This window comes from Hyaena hyaena, unplaced genomic scaffold, assembly GCF_003009895.1.
Source record: "Hyaena hyaena isolate Hyena2069 unplaced genomic scaffold, ASM300989v1 scaffold_501, whole genome shotgun sequence".
Lineage (NCBI taxonomy): Eukaryota > Metazoa > Chordata > Mammalia > Carnivora > Hyaenidae > Hyaena > Hyaena hyaena.
In genome coordinates, this window is record NW_024081135.1 from 1,098,438 (window position 1) to 1,118,249 (window position 19,812).

Genomic DNA, 19,812 nt, shown 5'->3' on the forward strand with positions numbered 1-19,812 from the left:
CAAACTGTACGAACCAAGAACCCAAAGCGAAATTCTCCCCACTTCCGGCTCATTTTAGTATCGCATTTCCGGAGGCAGTGGCCGGGAGGGCGGGCAGACGCGAGCGGCTCGCGTATTCTCGCGAGAGGCAGCAAAGAGCGCAGGGTTTGAAACATGGCGGACGACGTGGACCAGGTGAGTGTATTGAACTGCTCGCTCCAGAGCGGCTTTTCCACTACTATCCCTCCGCCTGCTCAGCTTTGCGTCTCAGGGCTCGAAACTTTCTCCAGGCTCACCGGAAGGTGGTCTTCTTGCCGTCCTGTTTCTAGGTAATCACGGCTTTAAATCGACCCCTTGGTAACCGCGCCCCTTCCGAATTTTGTCTCGGTCCCTGAGACAGTTTCCTCTCCGAAGCCCGCCTGAAAACTAATTATTCTTCACGCTCGTCACTTCCTTTCCCTTGTATCTCATCTTCATCTGTAGTATGGAAATAGTTATCCCTGCCTGCCTCACGGAGCTGTCAGGATTCTAATAGGAAAAGTGAAAGTAAAGTTAAATAATTATTATTACTGAGCGCGACGGTTGTTACTCGTTCAACAAGTGAGTAGTAAACATCAGATCGTGTAGTTAGACACCCCTCTAAGCACCGGGGACACCGGCATTGACAAACGTGATCCCTGTCCCCATTTGGAGCTTAGGTTCAAGCAGATAAGTAAACAAACGTGCAATATGTAAGAATTGTGATGTGGTGTGAAGAAAACAAGCAAGGAAGTGGCATGTAAAGTAATTTGATGGTCCTCTAGGCTTCCTCATCTTCTCTTCGTTTCCTGCAAATGCTCTTCCTAAGATATATTTGTGGATCAGACCACAACTTAGCTTTCTCCTGAAATCTCCCCTCCTCAGTGAGGATTTATCTGGCCACCCGCAAAAATAGCACTCTTTCCCAGTCTGCTTCATTTTTCTTCATAACATGTTGTTTGTTCATATCATTTATACCCTTCGTTGTTCAATGTCTGTCTTTTTCCCCACTAGAGTGTGAGATCCTTGAGAGCAGGGTTTTGTTCACCTTTCTGTCCTCCAGGTTCAGAACACTGCTGGAAACACTGAACAAATATTTATTGAGCGAATGAGTAGGTTAATCAGAGAGGCTTCTTTGAAAAGGCAGATTTGAAGATACAGGATGAAAAGTATGAATAGTGGGCATTCTAGACTAAAGCCAGAGGAGCGGTATGGCTCTGTGTTGTGTATATGATTGTAGAATTACTATGTATCTATTTTTATACCTCTCCCCACTAGAATGAACTCCTTGAGGGAGTTCTGACCTCTCTATTGTGATGTAGTAGGTGGTTAGCTGATCCTGGACAATCACCTGTTTTATTGGGGTTGCGGACCAGTCGAGGATAGGATTTTTTTCTTTTTTCAGTCTCCCTTTTTTAAAACCTTGGAGTCTGTAACATTCAGTCACATTCTGCCACTGGCCTGATGTGCTCACCGAGGAAAATCCTTGAATAATCTTACCAACTTTCCTGCCTTCACCCATCCCTTACGTTTGGATGACTCCAAATCATCCTAGCCCTGATCTCTCTGGGACCTATATTTCCAGCAGTTCTTTAATTGGAAATAACAGGAACCATTTATAAGTACTTTCAGTTTGCCAGGTACTGTGGGCAAGTTGAGTTTAGGGTGCCAACTGACCAGGAGGATGAATATATTGAGCAGGCAGTATAGACTGCTGGTTGAAAGCACTAGTTTTGAAGTCAAGCAGTGTGGGTTCAACTCTTGAATCTGAAACTTATAAACTCAGATAAAACAAAATCATGGCACCTCTAACTATCAGCATCCTTGTTTGTAAAACGAGGAAGCCATAATCTTCACAATACTTGTGAGGACTGGATGAGCTAATGTATTAAATTAATGTAGTAAGTGTATTCACGATGGTACCTGGCAAACTGAAAGTACTTATAAATGGTTCCTGTTATTTCCAATTAAAGAACTGCTGGAAATATAGGTCCCAGAGAGATCAGGGCTAGGATGACAGTCACACAGGATAGCAATGACTTGAACACTCTCCAGTACTAATTACTAAGCCTGTTTCTTTAATCAGCAACAAACTACCAACACAGTAGAGGAGCCCCTGGATCTCATCAGGCTCAGCCTGGATGAGCGAATTTATGTGAAAATGAGAAATGACAGAGAGCTTCGAGGCAGATTACACGTAAGTAAATTTATCAAATTACCTTGAAATCAGATTGTCTCTTTGTCATGCCTTCCTCCCACTACCCGCTTGAGGTATAAACACTGTCCAATGTAGAAGAGTATTTTGAGTGAAGATAAGAAGGTGAAGGTCACCCATATTTCTACAAGTTGAGTACAACTGCGTTTAATTCACGTATTTAATATTTTTTTAACAGAAATGATATGTTTATTAAAGAACATTTTCATTTCTTCTGTTTATTTGTGGCATTTATTCCATTATTTAAATATTCTATCAGTTACTGACATGTACATGGATTTGTGTTTTCTTGTAAGAAAAATTAAATAGCACAGAAGTACATAGAGTAAAGGTGAAATCCATTTTTTTCTTTTGCTACCCACTGAGAAGTTGAGTCTGTGGCCTTTTAGATCTTATGTATATATTTACACATATATACTTACAAATGTGATCACATGAATGTATTTGCACTATATATACCACCTCTAAATAAAAATGGGATCTTGCTATATATATTTTGGAACAGCTTTCTTTTTCACTTAATCTTTCTTGGAAATTATTGATCATGAGTGCATATAAATCTCCCTTTTGTCTTTTTTTTTTTTTTTTTTTGGAGAGAGAGAATGAGCATGAGCCAGGGGAGAGTGGCAGAGGAAAGGGAGAGAATCTTAAGAAGGCTCCATGCTCAGTGCAGAGCCTGATCCCAACACCTTGGGATCATGACCTGAGCTGAAATCAAGAGTTGGTCACTCAACTGACTGAGACACGCAGGCACGCCTCCTTTATTCTTTAAAACGACCACATAGAATTCTGTGTATTCTAAAAGTGGTTTTTAGATTGTTGTCCATTTCTTGCTGATATACATAAGTCTGCAGTATGTATTTTTATACATATTTCTTTGTGTATATCTGCACATATTTCTATAGGATTGGTCCCTTAAAGTGGTCCTGTTTATTCATAAAGAGAGTATACTGAAGATTTTGTCTTTTCTTGACAACTTGTCACTCTGCTGTGTATATTGTTTTTATTACTGTCATTATAGCTAAAAGAGCTAATATTTATTGAGCATTAATTACATTCCATGTGCTCTTATTATAAGTGTTTTTGTATGTATGTCTCATTTAACCTTTATAACAACTCTATGAAGGTAGATACTAATTAGACTGGTTATGCTAAGTTACTTGCTTAAGTTAACATAGCCAGTAAAGGAAGGTCCAGAATATGAACCGAGGCAATCTGACTGCAGCCCCATATTCTTTTTTTTTTTTTTTTACAAATAGTTTATTGTCAAATTGGTTTCCATATAACACCCAGTGCTCATCCCAACAAGTGCCCTCCTCCATGCCCATCTCCCCCCTCCCCCCCACGTCCATCAGTCCTCAGTTTGTTCTCAGCATTCAAGAGTCTCTCATGGTTTGCCTCTCTCCCTTTCCCCCACCATTTCCCCCCTTCTTCTCCCCCATGGTCCTCACTTAAGTTCCTCCTAATCCTCCTATACGTGCATATGATATTTGTCCTTCTCTGCCTGACTTATTTCGCTAAGCATAACACCCTCAAGGTCCATCCATATTGCTACACATGGCCAGATTTCATTCTTTCTCATTGCGATGTAGTATTCCATGATATAGATAAACCACATCTTCTTGATCCATTCGTGCATTGATGGACACTTAGGCTCTTTCCATGTTTTAGCTATTGTTGAGAGTGCTGCTAGGAACATTGGGGTCCATGTGCTCCTATGCATTAGCATTTCTGTATCCCTTGGGTAAATTCCTAGCGGTGCTATTTCTGGGTCCTAGGGGAGTTCTATTGTTAGTTTCCTGAGGAACCTCCACACTGTTTTCCAGAGGGGCTGCACCAGTTTGCATTCCCACCAACAGTGTAGGAGTGCAGCCCCCATATTCTTAAGTACTTTGATTTTACCTTCCATAAAACCTAAAGGTAAAGAATGTCCTATACTTGAAAAGGAAGTAGAGACCTAGGGAGACAGTAATCTTTAAGGTACACCTACCTTTTTGAGAAGAGGAACCCCAGGAAATGGAAGAGTGTCAACTTTACCAAGAAAAATAGAATTGCACTTAATCCACTGGGCCAGTGGCACATGGAGAGACTTCCCAGGACAGATACGTTGCCTTAGTTCTTGGACGCTTTAGCTCCCTATTAGACTTGATTGCCTCTATACCAAATGGCCCCCAACGTTTTGTTTGTTTTCTGATCTCATCTATAGATTTTTGCTCTTGTTGGTGTGCTTTGCTAGCAATGGCTGCTACGTGGGTGGTTGGCTACTTATATTTTGATGTGAGATAGTAAACCATTTAATACTTTGTTACAAGTAAGCATGAATGAGGGGCACCTGGGTGGCTCAGTCGGTTGAGCATCCAACTCTTGATTTCAGCTCAGGTCATGATCCCAGGGTGGTGGGATTGAGCCCCATATTGGGCTTTCACACTGAGCTTGGAGCCTCCTTAAGATTCTCTCTCTCTCCCTGCTTCCATCCCTCAAGTGAAAAATAAAATAAATTTTAAAAAAAGAAGTAAGCATAAGTGGGCCCCTGGACAAGGCCCCTGGAGATGCACTTTTTAGTAAAATACATGAACTTTAGAGTTTGGATTGAGGCTATCACTGAATATCGGGATTGCAACATTTGTTGATTGAGCCCACAAGTGCCAAACACAGTTTATTTTGGCCAGGTTTTAAGTGGGCAGGGTGTTGCTTTACTGATGTTACATGGTGGTGTTTAGTTTAGGACAGGGCAGTGTGAATGGTAGTGTCTTGTCTTGTGCTTTGGGGAGGCTACAGTGCCATCTTTGCAGTTAAAGAATCTTACTTCCTTTTATTGTAAATGATGGGACTGCTGTGGATGACCAGCATGGTGGACACATTAAAAAATAATAAGTTCAAATTATTTTGAGTAAATTCATTTTGGGCTATATAAACAGCTTTGCATTTTTATCAGGTCAGTTAACTTGTCACTGGAAATAATTTGTAAAGAAACAGTGTATTAATACAGGAGAATTATTTTTTATTTGTGTGTAAAAGTTAGTGGTGTAAATACTGTGCATGAGCCCTGTTCGTTTCTTAATTTGATTACTAAATTTCCTGGTCCCTCACCTTTCCACTGCAGGCTTATGATCAGCATTTAAATATGATCTTGGGAGATGTGGAAGAGACTGTGACTACCATAGAAATTGATGAGGAAACATACGAAGAGATATATAAAGTAAGTCATGGAATTTTGTTCTTCACTTTTAAAATGTCAATTGTTCTCAACATCCAACAGCTTAACACTTATTTTATAAAAAGCCTGTCATGATTTAACATGATTTAACCTACTTGTGGACTTTGTAAAGTATAGCTATCAAAAGCAAAGACTTTAGGGTCATACGGACCTAATTTACAGTGCTGGTGTGGCCATGTCCCACTGGGGTATGTTGCCAGTGAATTAATGTGGCAGATTTAAGTTCCTCATTGTTAAACAAGAATATTACCACTTACATCTTCGGGTTGCCAGGATTCACTGATATATGTCAGTGTAAGATGCCCATGTGTGTTAGTCTGTAAGTGTAGTGCTGGACAGTGTGCCTTGTTTGATGTGAATTTAAGGTTTTAATGATTAATAAAAACTAACTCAGAAATTTTAAAAATACGAACTCAGTAATAATGAGCCTATTACGTGTTGACTTGCTAAAACAAAATAGTTAGTGAGAAATGTCTTTGTTCAACTGTTTTGCAAAGTTCTTTAATGCCTGGCTTAATTGATGACACCTAGATTCTCACATCTTTTTCTGCATTTAATCTGTTATGGTATGTCATAGTTGAAGAAAATCCATCCTCACAGGTAGTTAGAAAAGGGAGGAGAATTTTTTTGTGGGTATTTGCCTCTGATGCTACATTAAAACTCAACAAGTGGTAGTTTCTTAAAGGTTAGTTGCAGTGTGGAATCTGAGACCACATCAGTGAACTTTTCATACTCTTCCTATATGCGAATTCATTGGTCTACTTTGTCCTTTGAATGGATCGTTTACATTGCGTGATTTTGTAACATCAAGCACTGGTCATTTGGAAAATATTAGTTCGTGGAGCCATGCAGATCTTCTGAATGTCGGCACATTTCATTGTTCAATGTAAAAAAAAAGGAAATCACGTACGTCTTTTAAGTATTGGGAATCCAGTCTTTGACCCTTCTAGAGTATAGTGGTTTAAAATGTAGATTAAGATTGCAGGACTGGATTTAAGTCTTGACTCCCTTGCTTACCAGCTATTGTATCAAAATACGGAACCTGTCTGTGACTAAGTCTCCTTGTCTGTAAAATGGGGATGGTAATAGGACCCACTTTATACAGTTATTACGATTCACTGAGAGGTTACACGGAAAGCCTTCAGATTAGTGACAGGCACATAGTAAGTGTTCAATCTGTTAGCCTTTTTTGGTTTTTGTATTTCTGCTTTATGCTGCCTTGCCTTCTGTCTTCAACATCTACTGACTCCTTTGCGAATTTTCTTTCTCCCTCAGAACATGGGTTTTTACATTTTTAACCTACATGTCTTGTTTTCCTCTCAGAGATGTCATTTAGTGACTCAGAGTCCATAACAGTAATCAGTACAGCACCAAAGCTTGAGTTCTTCACAGATCTGGGCTCACATTTTTGCTGCTGGTGATTAGTTTCGTGACCTTGAGCAAGTTAGAGAAACTACCTGAGCCTTAGGGGGACCTCTTTTGAAAATGACAGTAACCATGCCTGCCTCCCAGGGCTATAACAAGATGCACTAAATTTGGTATATGTAAAGCTGTGGCATGTGGTATTGGTAGCTAATATGATTGTGGATCAGTCTGTGTCTCCAGTTTCTTTTCTGAGCTTCACTCTTTCATATCCAATATTCTAATTAAAAATGTTTTCACTGTGGATGTTATCCTGAACTCAGTACATCTATAAGTAAATTCTTTTGAAGCTGCTCTTCACCTTCAAAATGAGGTCATTCTTGGGGCGCCTGGGTGGCTTAGTCGGTTAAGCGTCCGACTTTCTCTTAGGTCATGATCTTGCGGTTCCTGGGTTCGAGCCCCGCGTCGGGCTCTGTGCTGACTGCCAGCTCAGAGCCTGGAGCCTGTTTCAGTCTGTGACTCCCTCTCTCTCTGACCCTCCCCTGCTCACGCTGTCTCTCTCTCTCTCCTAGAAATAAATAAAACATAAAAAAAAAAATTTTTAATAAAACAAAATGAGGTCATTCTCCATTCCCTGTTTCTATTCATGATTCACAAATCTCAGAATTTTCTTGGACTTCTCTCTTTCAGTCACATTGATCAATAGCTAATTCAGTTGATTCTTCACATTGCTTTAAATGTGTCCTTCCTTCTCTTTCCCATCGCCATGGCGGTAGCTCAGGCACTTCTCATGCCCCCTCCATTTCAGCCCATGCACAACTGATTGCCAAAGTAATTGTCCTCAAATAATGCTTTCATTTGTTACAGTCATGCTTAGAGACATTTAAGGCATTCTGTGGCCTGTAGAGCAAAGCACAAGTTCATACTAGGTTAAGACTGATTGGAACTTTCCAGTCTCCTCTCCGATGACTTCTCTGGCCAAGTTGGTCCACTTACTGTTGTCAGAGTGCGCCCTCTATAGTTCTGTTTCTGTCTTTACCATAATATGCCCCCTAGCTGGAATGTCTACCCTTGTCCCTTTCTTGCAAAGCCTTTTTCAAGAACTGCCTTAGTGCTTACTCTTCAGTGACACTTTCTCTGACCATCTGGACCTTCTTTCTTTCTTTGTTCATTTCCTCTTTTGGTTGGATTTTCTAACTTTTGGCACTCAGCTGACACTGATCTTACACACTCCTCATTTCTGTATTTCTTTTCATCTTGTGAGCTGTTCAATAGCAGAGCCCAGGACATTTTTCATTCTATTGCCCATAGTTCCATGTTAGCTATAGACAATAAGTGTATGCACAGGTTGTTAGAGGAATATGGGGTAGGGGCGGGAGTAGAGATGACAAAGTACAGATCTTCCTGGACTTACCATGAGGTTACAGACTGACAAACCCACTATAAGTTGAGAATGCATTTGAAATACCTACCAAACATCATAGCTTAGACTAGCCTGCCTTAAACGTGCTCAGAACACTTAGATTAGCTTACAGTTGCCCAGAATCACCTACTGCAAAGCCTATTTTATAAAGTATTGAATAATCCACGTAGTACTGAAAGTGAAAAACAGAGTGGTTGTGAGTGTATTGGTTGTTCACTCTCAATCACATGGCTGACTTGGAGCTGGGCTGCTGTCATCGCCCAGCATCATGAGAGAGTATCAGACTGTATATTATTAAGTCCAGGAAAAGATCAAAATTCAGTTTTGAAGTACAGTTACTAGTGAATGCTTTTTGCTTTTGTATCATAGTAAAGTCAAAAATTAAAGAGATAAAAGCAGAGAGAAAACATCCAGGAAGAGAATAGATAGGGAAAAGGGAACTAATACATGTGGAATAACTGGTGTATGCCAAAGATTTGCATGTTTTATTACATTTAATTAGGTAACACTGAGGTCAGTGGTGTTACTCCCGTTTTCTAGCTGAGGTGACTACGTTCAGCTAGGAAGGGATCTCATAGGGATTTCCAACTCCAGCCTAACTGGCTTTGAAGCCTGGAGGGTTCATTCCTCTGTATTAGGGACTGAAGCTCAGAGTAATTGATGATGGAATTGATGGACAGTGAAACCTTAAGTTAGCAGGATAGCACTTAGTTCTTCCCGATAGCTCAGCAGCAGCTGAGCTAACATAGGAAGACTGCCTATCATAAATCTCTAGGATCTGGCATGCCACGCTTGGTCCCTGCCACTGTGGGCTTTAAAACTAATTTAGAAAGTGCCCAGTATACAGAAAAATTGTGGGTGCCTTGAATATGAGCAGTCATGCAAAATATCTTCAGAGAGATAACACCAGATGTAAAAAAGTGTTCTATCATAATATTAACTTACTCTAATAGACAAGTGGAAATGGGAGAGGTTGAGAACTAACCTTTGGTGAATGCCCGCTGTATGTCAAGCACTGTGCTGTCCATTTTGTATACATCGTATTTAATTCTAACAGTTTAGTAAAATAGACCCAGGTTAAAGCTAATGGACATTGCTGTCTCTCAGCAAGTGTATAATTTGCAGCATTTCCCAAACTTCTATAACCATAGTACTCCGTCGTAAGAATACACATTGCTACATATCAAATTACTCAAACTTAGAGGCTTAAAAGCACATACATTTATTAGTTCACCGTTTCTGTAGGTCAGGTATCCAGGCATAGCTTAGCTGGATCTTCTGCTTCAAGGGTCTTTGATGAGGCTACATGAGGGCTAGAGTCTCATCTGAAGGCTCAGCTGGGGAAGAATCTGCTTCTGATCTCACATGGTTGTTGGGAAGATTCACTTCCTCACGGGTTGTTGGCCTGAGAGCCTCAGTTCTTTGCTATGTAGATCTCTACTACCTGGAAGCTAGCTTCATCAAAGCTAGCAAGAGAGTTGGCTAACAGGACGGCACTCACTATCTTATGTGACCTAATCATGATAGTGATATCCCATGACCTTTGCAGTATTCTGTTGGTTAGAAGCAAGGCATAAGTTTCACCCACAGTCAGAGAGAGATACACAATGGTGTGGTGTGAACATCAAGAGGCACAAGTCCATTAAGGGCAGTCATAGAAGCTACTTGCCTTGGAGAATGCTGCCATATCATTTCTGTTCACTGAATCTCCAGAAAAACATAATTGAACTAATGAAGAATCATCACAGGTGAAGTGGATTCCATCTGAAGGTAAGGAAAGAAGCTTTTTAGTTCAGAAATGTGACCACCAAGTAAGGTATTTGAATAAAATATATCGGTTATTTTGATGAGCACAGGCTCCTTCACTAAACTTGCTGTCCTAGAATAAGATGCACCTTTTGCATCTAGGAATCCAGAAGGAAGTATTGCTTCATTATAGATAGCAGTCCTATGACACTTGTTTCTTGGAGACTGATTCTGAGTGTGCTCCTTCAAGCAGTATTGGCATCACCCTTGAACGTGCTTGAAATGCAAACTGATGGGCCACACCCTGACCTACTAAATAAGACTCTGGGCTTGGAGCCTAGGAAACTGTCATAAGGAGCTGTTAAAGAGGTGATTCTTTATGCACATTATAATTTGAGAGCCACTGCCTGAGAGAGTGTTATCTAGGAAAGAGTTAGATCACTTCTTGGATGACAGATAAGTATACTTGAGTTTAGTATGTTAAACTTATAAGTATTACTTGAACTTATTCTTAGGGGTTCTCCTTGTAGGTTTAGTTCAGTATCCAAGAAGCCCATAAAACATGAGTTTTACATTTTAAAGCAAGTTATAAAAACACAGCTGTCTTGAGCACACTATGAAGACACATAAGTTGTGTCTCTCCACGATGTCAGTTTAATTCAGTCATAAAGCAGGGTTAACATAATTCTAAAGCAGGCTCAGGATTCCCAACACAGTGACACTGCACCACGTGATCCACCTGGCTTCTTACGTGGCATACAAAGCAGAACACAAGACAGGTCACACAGCAAACAAGGCAACACACAGGGGCAGGACATTAAGGAACCAAATGCAAGGTCAGCATGTGCGTGCACAGTGAGATGAGGCCTTGGTCCCATTCAGGTCATCTCTCGGCACTCACTGCTCATTCTGTTCAAGTGGAGCCTTTGGCAGCCGCCACCTTTCTGAAGTGGTCACACAGGGGTCAGTGTCTGTGACAGCTTGCTGCAAAAATCCTCCTTTTTAAAGGGATTTAATCAGCGTTGGGCCCCTGCAGACCTCCTCTGCTTCTGCGGGGTGCTGGTCTCAGGGATATCTGGCAGCCGCAGTACCCGTGGCTGCTTGCGTCATTGCTTGACACAGGTCCCTGCTTGATATGAGTGACTCCATCTTGCTCTCTATGGCAACTATTATTAATATTTTTGTTCTCTCTGTCAAATCCACATGTGGCCACTTGTGATATAGAGTCCTAGAACCTAAAAAGGATGAATTAATTACTGTTGCCCCTCCCATGGCCATTATAGCGGAGCAGGGACAGAATTTTCAGCAAAAAGGAAGGAAGGAAGGAGGGAGGGAGGGAGGAAGGAAGGAAGGAAGGAAGGAAGGAAGGAAGGAAGGAAGGAAGGAAAGGCAGGCTTGCCTTTAGAAAAGAGAAGAATGGATATTTGGGACATACTTAGACAAAAAAAAATTATTTTCTGTTTATCTAGAATTGAAATTTAATTGAGCACTCTATTTTTATTTGCTGAATCTGGCAACCCTAAATGGGGGCTGCAGAGTTTTCACAGCCAAGTACTCACTTATGCTGGAAGACTGAAAAATAGTCAAAGCCTTTGTAGCCAGACTATGGCTTCTTTAAATGCAATTTCTTTAAAAGCTTAGGACTTTGTATGCATCTGATCTGTTCATTTCCAATCAATTCTATGGGCCAGTAACCTCAACGTTCTTGCCTACATATAACCTGTAGATGCCTCTTTTTATTTCTTGAGTTCCTTCCCACCGTTCTTCTCCCCTTAATTAATGTTGACCCTTAGGGTATTTGCTAAAGTAAATTTGGGTGGGAAAGCAGCACCCTTAATCTGATCCTTGCCTCAGGGCTGAGTCTGTTTAACTGAGAAGATTTGCTGGGCTTCAGTCCACAAAGCTTTTATTCCTGTTTATTGTCTATAGTTTGGAATCTAAAAACTGTTGGCTCTTCAAACCCTATGAATCCTATGTCTTGTAATTTCTGCTTGAAAACCAGCTAGTTCTTGCCTTGGGCTCATCTCTTATACTGCCTTTCTAAATGTATCAGGTTAACAGCAACTAACATTTGGCTTGTTCTAACCTCTTTCCCTACAACCTGTAGGTTAGAGGGGCCCTTGGGCTACCTTCCAAGCCATTGCAGGCAACAGTTTTACCTAATGTTTTGCCAAGGTGTAAAAGGAAGTCAAATACTTGTATTCCAAATCTGTCTCCTCACTTAGGCTTAGGTCCCCCTGTAGGCTAGTGCTCCAAGGTGTTCATTCCACAGACGTGAGTGCAGTAGTAGCACATAGGAGCAACATGTAATGGCTCAGTACAGCACAATTTTATTTCTCACCCACGTAACAGTCCTGAGTGGAGTTCTAGTTCAGCATGATAGCTTTCTTCCAGGTACATAATCACGGACCCGGTCTTCCTCTGCCTTATGGCTCTTCCATCTCCTGAGTTCCTTATCTGAGTCCACCTAGTCATGTGAGGAAGACCACAGAGGGGCATTCATGGGAGATTGGTGGGGCAGCCTAGTAACTTTGTGTACTTCCCGCTGGTTAAAACCCAATCTCATGGCTGTATCTGGCTGTAAGGGAGTGTGAGTAATGTAGTCTAGCTCTGTGCTAGGAAGAGGAGGAAAGTGGATATTAGTGAATGCTCCAATCTTTGCTCCAATTATTGACATCCTGGAAAAGTAAACAGCTAATAAAGTGGTTCTTTGTGCTACAAAGGTAAGTAAGTGATCAGGTTTTTAAATCAATTTGTGTTATAATGTGTCTATGTGGGGTTTTTTGTTTTCAATCTCTCTCTCAAAAAATAAATAATACAACTACATGTTTGTGTAAATATTGTTGTTGTTGTTTTTCCCTTTTCCAGTCAACAAAACGGAATATTCCGATGCTCTTTGTCCGGGGAGATGGTGTCGTACTAGTTGCCCCTCCATTAAGAGTTGGCTGAAACAAAGAATTTATCGTGTTGTGGAATATAGGAGACTTTGTATGATTCCCTCTTTAAATGTAGAAGACATTCCAAAGAGGAACCCACGTTAATTTCGACATTTAAGAAATGACCATGGATTCTTCCACTCCTGAAATGAGTCGATTTGCAGATATTTCAAAAATTCTTAAGCTAAAGAGTATTTTTATTTTTTTCCAACCCTTTCAATAAATGTGATCACCAAGATGCAGAACTTTTTCAGGAGTTGATTTGCTTTGTTGTTTTCTCAAGCAGTCTCTGTTTTTTTTCCCTTAAAATTGAATTTGATGTTTCCTGTCGATTTCTTTTTTTAATGCAGTGTCCTGTCTTGAGAACTCTTTAAAAAGTAAGCACACATCTTTCATTGACTTTATTTGTATACATTCATCTGTACATCTACTAGGTTTGAGGCACCAGGTGGACCCCTGAAAACTAGAATTTTTCCAGTAGGCATTCTTCCTTCCAATCCTCTGGGAAGGACAGTTCTTGAAACCAGTAATTGCAGGGCAGAGAAAAGATAGAATAATGCACGTACAGGATGCCATAAGAGCACAAAGAAGACTGTTCAAAGAAGAACAGGTTGGGTGGGTGGGTGTGTGTGATGGTGGTGGTACTGTGACATGGTAGATACTAACATTGCTATGAAATATGAAGCATGATTTTGTTACTTCTGCTTGGTCTGATTTATGTCCTAGGTCAGGCTTCAGAGGTTATATGCCTGTGTGGTTCAGCTTTGTCACTTCTACCAATGCCGCACATATTTAATGACTCAAAGAACAAATTTCCACTCTTGGATCACGGGCCATTAATGATGAGAGGTCTACAGCAATATATCTCAGTGGCACAATGAAACACCATGGCTAAAAAGCAAAGCTCTTTTTATTTCTAGCTTGAGTCAGTCAGCACTTAATACTTAAAAGCGAAAGAGGAAAGTGTGTATATATACATATACATATATATATATATATATATAGGGGGCAGTCTTTAAAACTTTATTTAGACAGAACTTAGAACCTGACATCCTCTCCTAAGTAGGTTGTACCATTCTGAAGTGTAGAAAATCTGATGTATGGATGGCTTGCCTGTGAATATGCCAAATGTGTTTGTTAATCCATCATCAAGCACAGTATGCTAACTTATGCACAGCATTTTCAGCTATACTTCGAGTAAACACTGTAAAAAGCTTTCATCTCCATTATTTATTGTACCTGTCCCTGCAAGTTAATGGAGAAGAGGAAGACAAGTATGGGCAAGCTGACAGAGGTTTTATCTTCTGTGAGGAGACAAGAGAGAACCTTCCTTTACTTCCGCCTACCCCCACACTTTGTCCTTAGGCCTCAGTAGTCCCAGAAGGTAACCTGTGTACCTCAACCTGTTCAGCACTGAGAAAGTGGGACCTGTGGTTCTGGCAGTGGCCAGCGGCGGATGCTTTGGATCACCGGTTCCAAGAGGAACTCTTGCCTAGATGCTGCTGCAGATGATACTGCACAATAGTGATTGTTGTAATTTATTGAACAAAGGGCATCAGGCAAAAGCAGTTTGAATGTATATCCCTCTTCGATCCCAACAGCAACTCTTCTGCAGAGTGTTACACAAACCAAGAGCTTGCGTTGCTTGCCTGTGGCCCCACAGCCTGCATGACACAGTGGGATGTGAGTCTGCTGGACTCCTACCTGTGTGTGCAGGGACGGGCACGCTGTGCAGACCCTGGCTCAGGGTAGTACACTGCTCCGTGGCGCCTGGGCTATCTGGCCCTCTTGCTCTGCCACGCCCTCCAGTTCCTTCCAGCCTTGTGTTATTTTTAGTAGCTTATGATATCCGTGCTTAGTTCCTGGATACTACTTCTCCATTCTTGGCCATCTTTCTCCTTTTTCTCTTAGAAGTGATAGATTACACTAGAACTCTTGGCTGTGAAGGCTATTGTTTACACACATAGGTTTCTAAAAACCTTGGTCTTTAAAATCTGACAGTTGATTTCATGTGCGACATACAAATTTCCACTTACCTCCTAGCTTTTGAGATATAGGAAGAGGGGCAATAAAAGATTAGCTGCAGGATAAGCATTCACATGTTACCCGACAGAGGAGGAGGAAGCGCTGTGGGTATTGTGAGCCCTTCTGTGGTGTAGGCTACCTGCCCGGAGGGTTGGAGCTGGGCCTCAGGTCTGCAGTGGGGCAGCTCAGGCAGCCTCCTGCCACAGCCCTCCGCATCAAGGCTTCCTCTGCTGAGCTGCACGGGGCTGCCATCAGGGGCCACCCAGAGCCACGCCTTGGACCCCTAGGCTGCACAGCGCTCGGAGCTCCGTCCTGCTGGACGGCCGTGGTCATTGGAGCTAGTGGTGAGGTTTCTGCACCGTGGTGTCACATAGCTCAAGGGGAGCCTTTGACCATCTCCCTTGGAAGCCTCTCCAGCAGATGCCATACCTAGAACCTTGTCATGGTGGTTTCCTGAAGGAGATTGTCCTGAATGACTGCTTCCCACAAAGGAAGATGGACCGATGAAATGTAGGACCACACATTTCTCTTTGAGACAAAATTTGCCCAAACTGAAACCCAAGTAACTTGAGTATCTCAATTTAGACTAAAAATATTAGCTACAAATTTTCACACATTTCAAATAGTGACTTTTAAAGATCTCCATAAACTCAAGGTGTTAACCTTTCTGTATGCAGAGAGAGAAACTGGCTCCATACACCGTTTTGTTACAGATAATACCTACTGTGCACAATGCTTTTAGCCTGTAGTCAGAATGAGAGGAATGTTTCACTGTGAGCATTGCCACCCCTAGGCCAGTACTCTTCTGTGTGGGACACAGAAGGGAACCAAAAATTCTGGGATTCATCCTGGCAGGATCAAGAGGTTTGGCTGGTGTTTCTGTCACCCAGCTCCACTCAAGCATGTGGGCAGGCCTTCCCCTGTAGCAGATCAGGCTTACAACCCACCTGCCATTGGCAGTGTTTGTGCGTTGGTCCACGGCCACTCATGAGGGCCATGAGAACATAGGGCTCTGATTGGCCAGGCCTGAGCCACATGTCCATCCTGAAACTAAGCCAGATTTTCCCCACCTAAGCCGTATGGTCCACGTGTGGAGGGAGTCATTCTTTAAAGGGAACCAGAGTGGGAGCTGCAGACAAAAAATGCCTGAGATAGAACTTGGAATCTCCTGGCTGATAGAAAACTCCTTTGATTTACTTGATTAGTGGTAAAACTTCTTGAAACACACTTCATAGTGGAGACTTATTTAAAGCCATCACTCTGGAATCTAGTTGGACGCCCTGGAGAGTCCCAAGGAAGAGTCAGTGTGGGGGAAGCTTAGATTTGTTCTGTGACGGGGCCTGATGGTAGCTGGAGTCTTCTCTGGGGGTTTGGTATGAGACCTGCCACATAGGAAGGGATGAGGCTGAGAATGGGTATTGGGGTCTGTGGAGCTCAGAGGCAGACAGGTTACGTCCATGAGGTGAGTGAAGAACACCGAGCCCCACCAGACAAGTTCCTGCTTATAAGCAGGGATTGGGTGCTCACCACCCCTGGCATGGGGCCTGGCCAAGAGTTTGTCCTCAGTAAACGCTGAATGAGTCATTGAGCCACAGGAAAACCAATGACAACAGTTAGTGGAGGGACATGTAGTACCTTTTTCCTCCAGCTTTATGAAAATGTAATTGAAAAAAATTACAAGATATTTAAAATGTGCATTGTGAATTATGTATACATTGTGAAAGGATTCTCACCTCCTAGATAAGTAATACATCCATTACCTAATATATTTATCCTTTCTTTCTCTTTCTTTCTTTCTTTCTTTTTTTTTTGTAAGAACATTTAAGTTTCACTCTCTGAGCCATGTCTCAGTTATACAATGTCATGTTACCAACTGTAGCCACCATGTTTTACATTAGATCCTCTTTGCTTATTCATCTTATACCTGAAAGTTTGTATGCTTTTACCAACCTCTCCCTATTTCCCCCACCCCCAGTGCCTGCAACCACTTTCTATTATCTAAAGGTTTGACTTCTTTTTTTCTTCCTTTTTTGTTTCTCTCTTTCTTTCTTTCTTTCTTTCAGGTTCCACATATAAGTGGTACCCATGGAGTGTTTGTCTTTGGTGTATTTCACTTAGCATTACTCCCTCAAGGTCCATCATGTTGCAAATGATCAGATTTCCTTCTTATGGCTGAATAATAAACAAATAACACACGTACGCACACACAACTTCTTTATCCAAATGATACTTCCAAGGTGTGCTCGCTTTGGCAGCACATATACCAAATGATACTTCCAAGGTGAATTTTGCACATTGTTTTCCAGATACTTGTGACGTCCTCCTTATAACTGGACAATGCTTCCCATTTCTGCCCTTCTAGCCGTCTTGTCTCCATTACCATTTACATGTGCCAGCTGTAGATACCTAACTTGTTATCACTTTACATGGAAAACTAACACCAAGAAATGAGGAAGCCAAAGCCAAGTGCTTTAAATTCCTTTTAGATCCATTGCTTGCTCTTAATACGCAGAGCATGTAGATTCTTCTTTTCTTGGCTGCTTCTAGAAGCTTGCTGGATGTGGAAGCAACATGCCCCCCTGCAGTTCCTGATATTGATTACTCCAGAGGAATTTTCTTTCTTGGCTCCCCTCCCACCCACCTACAGGACTGTGGGGATCTGGGCCCCGGGTGTTGACAGGACCTCACAGTGTTGCCCTTGGTCACTTGGAAAACTGACCATAAAGTCTGGAAGTCTGGTGGAGTCATAAACCTGGCTTCAAATCCCAGCTGTGCCATGTACCCGCTGGGCAACTTACATCTGCCCTAAGGTCACCAGTAAGGATTGGAAAGTATTTGTATAAACAGCCTAGGGTAGTGCCTGGAATGTTCCTGACACATCATAGGCACCAATGGCAGAAGTCATAGGAGTGGATGCAGTATTGGAGGCCAGTTCATCACTCATTCATCTTATTCCAAGTATCCCTGCTCTTTTTCTCCCTAGATAGTTTTCAGGAGATGTTAAATAATTTAATTCAATCAATTAAAAATTATAATCAAACATCTACTGAGTGCCAGGCCCTGTCAATAGAACAAAACAAGGGGAAGCCACAGTGCTAAGTGCTATGGGCATGGATGGTAAGGTGAAGGGGCATGACAGCAGCAGGAGAGAAGGAAGAACATCCGAGGGGCTCAGGGGAAGTGTGTCCAAAGAAGTCACATTTGAGCAGACATCTAAAGAGCCAGAGGGAGCCGGCCCTATTGGGAATTGGCAAAATCGCACTTGTCCCGGCATTTGGAACTTGTGCAGAGGCTCTGAGGCAGGAACAGTTTCACCCAGTCAAGGGTCAGCAAGGAGGCCGGTGGGCTGGAGGGGAGTGAGCCAAGGAGAGGAGGCCAGAGAGCCACCAGATCCCAGAGACCTCAGCAGTCCAGGTGTAAGTCAGCATCTTTGTTGTACACGTGGGGAGGAAAAGGCCAGGACTTCAAGAGACTTGCCCAAGGCCACAAGCAATTCACCCCAATCTAGTTCTAAAACCTAAATTGGAGGCACTGTGTGGCTCATTCCAGCAAGTACCGCTCACACCGTAGTCCCTGGAGCTATGCAAGGTGTAGTTTGTGCAGCTACACAGCCCCTTACTTCTGATCACATGCTATTTCCCTCCTCTTTTCTCTTACTTTTTTTCTTGTGAAAACAAAACATGTTTATTGGGATGTTTTTCCACTCTTGGCTCAGAGTGCGGCCTCTGTCTGCAGCAGCCACCGTCTGCAAGTGTTGCTTTTCCTCCTGTGGGCTGGCAGAGGACAGTAGGGCACTGCTGCCTGTGCCTGGTGACAGAAGGCGGTGATGTATAGGCTGCTGGAGTGCAGGAACGGGGCCTGAGCATGGGGCCCTTCTTGTGCTTCTTCTCTCCTGCAGACGGATGGAGATTTTTGCAAGAGGCAAGTTCTAGAGGGAGGTCATCCCTGCCAGGAAGGTCACTCCCCTTTGCAGAGGAAGGGTCTTCCTTCTGAGTACCAGCTGCCTTCTAGACCCAGCATGAGCTAGTAGCCCATGTTCACCAACGGCAAAAGGACTGCGCTTTCTCCCCCTCAGTTGGGCCGGGTGAAATGACACAAAGAAATGACACAGAAACCAAATAGTCAGGATCATCTTTCTCATCTCATGTTTGTGAATTTTAGGAAGCCTCTCAGCCCTTCCGGGCTCAGTTCCTCACCTGAAGGGAAATGCAGGGGTAAGTTTTACCCCTGCCAGGCTCCTGCTAATAAAGCTGCTTCTAGCTCAGCGAGGGCACCTCAGTTTAACGTGTCTTGATTCTCAACACCAGGTGGTGCTGTGCTCTATGCTTTTCAGCCTGAAACTTTCCTTGGGTTCCCATGTGTATTAATATTGGCCAGCAAAGCCTGTATCATTTATTTTCTTAAATCTAAACAGTTTGTGGAGTTCCAGCCCAACAGTATCTGTTGCTGCCAAGAGCAAAGAAGGAAAGAAAACAACATGCTGTTTAGGCCCCAGGGAGCAAGTTGTAAGGTAAAATGCCCTCCTAATTGTGCCCACATCCTGTCGAGCTAAAAGGAGATTGTCAACAAGGCCACATTCCAGACAAGATGGCTTTTGTCAGCACTCCTTCGTGTGCAGTTGACTGGTGGTTGGGAGCGCTTTGGTCAGGATTTAAGGCCAGATGCCGCCACTCTATAGAGCAGATCCATTTACCTGCTCAAAGCCTCAGTGCCTTCATCTGTGTGATGTCCTTTCAGTTCAGACCTTTTGTGGCAGGGCAAGGCCTGGGGTAACAGAGTTCTGGAAGGGTCCTGGCGACAGTATCTGGAAGTCAACACTTGTGTGTGCTAGGGAAAGAATACAGATTTGGAGTCAAGAAGCTTTGTGTTCATATTCCAGCACCAGCACTTA

The 19,812-nt window shown here is 42.5% G+C and overlaps 1 protein-coding gene across 1 annotated transcript; it reads left to right on the top strand.

Moving 5' to 3' along the window:
• The first annotated feature begins 98 nt into the window (after nucleotides 1-98).
• On the top strand, nucleotides 99-13,004 carry LSM3 (LSM3 homolog, U6 small nuclear RNA and mRNA degradation associated). Its single transcript, XM_039254943.1, has 4 exons — nucleotides 99-174; nucleotides 2,084-2,194; nucleotides 5,316-5,411; nucleotides 12,829-13,004. Exons 1-4 carry the CDS (start codon nucleotides 154-156, stop codon nucleotides 12,907-12,909), a joined length of 309 nt encoding a protein of 102 aa, XP_039110874.1. The 5' UTR covers nucleotides 99-153; the 3' UTR covers nucleotides 12,910-13,004.
• The last annotated feature ends 6,808 nt before the right edge of the window (nucleotides 13,005-19,812 follow it).

Excerpts from the sequence above, each read along its gene's own strand:
- LSM3 (XM_039254943.1), top strand. The coding sequence starts at position 154 with ATGGCGGACGACGTGGACCAG. Across the intron at positions 175-2,083 it reads TGGCGGACGACGTGGACCAG|CAACAAACTACCAACACAGT; the intron begins GTGAGTGTATTG and ends TTCTTTAATCAG. Across the intron at positions 5,412-12,828 it reads CATACGAAGAGATATATAAA|TCAACAAAACGGAATATTCC; the intron begins GTAAGTCATGGA and ends TCCCTTTTCCAG.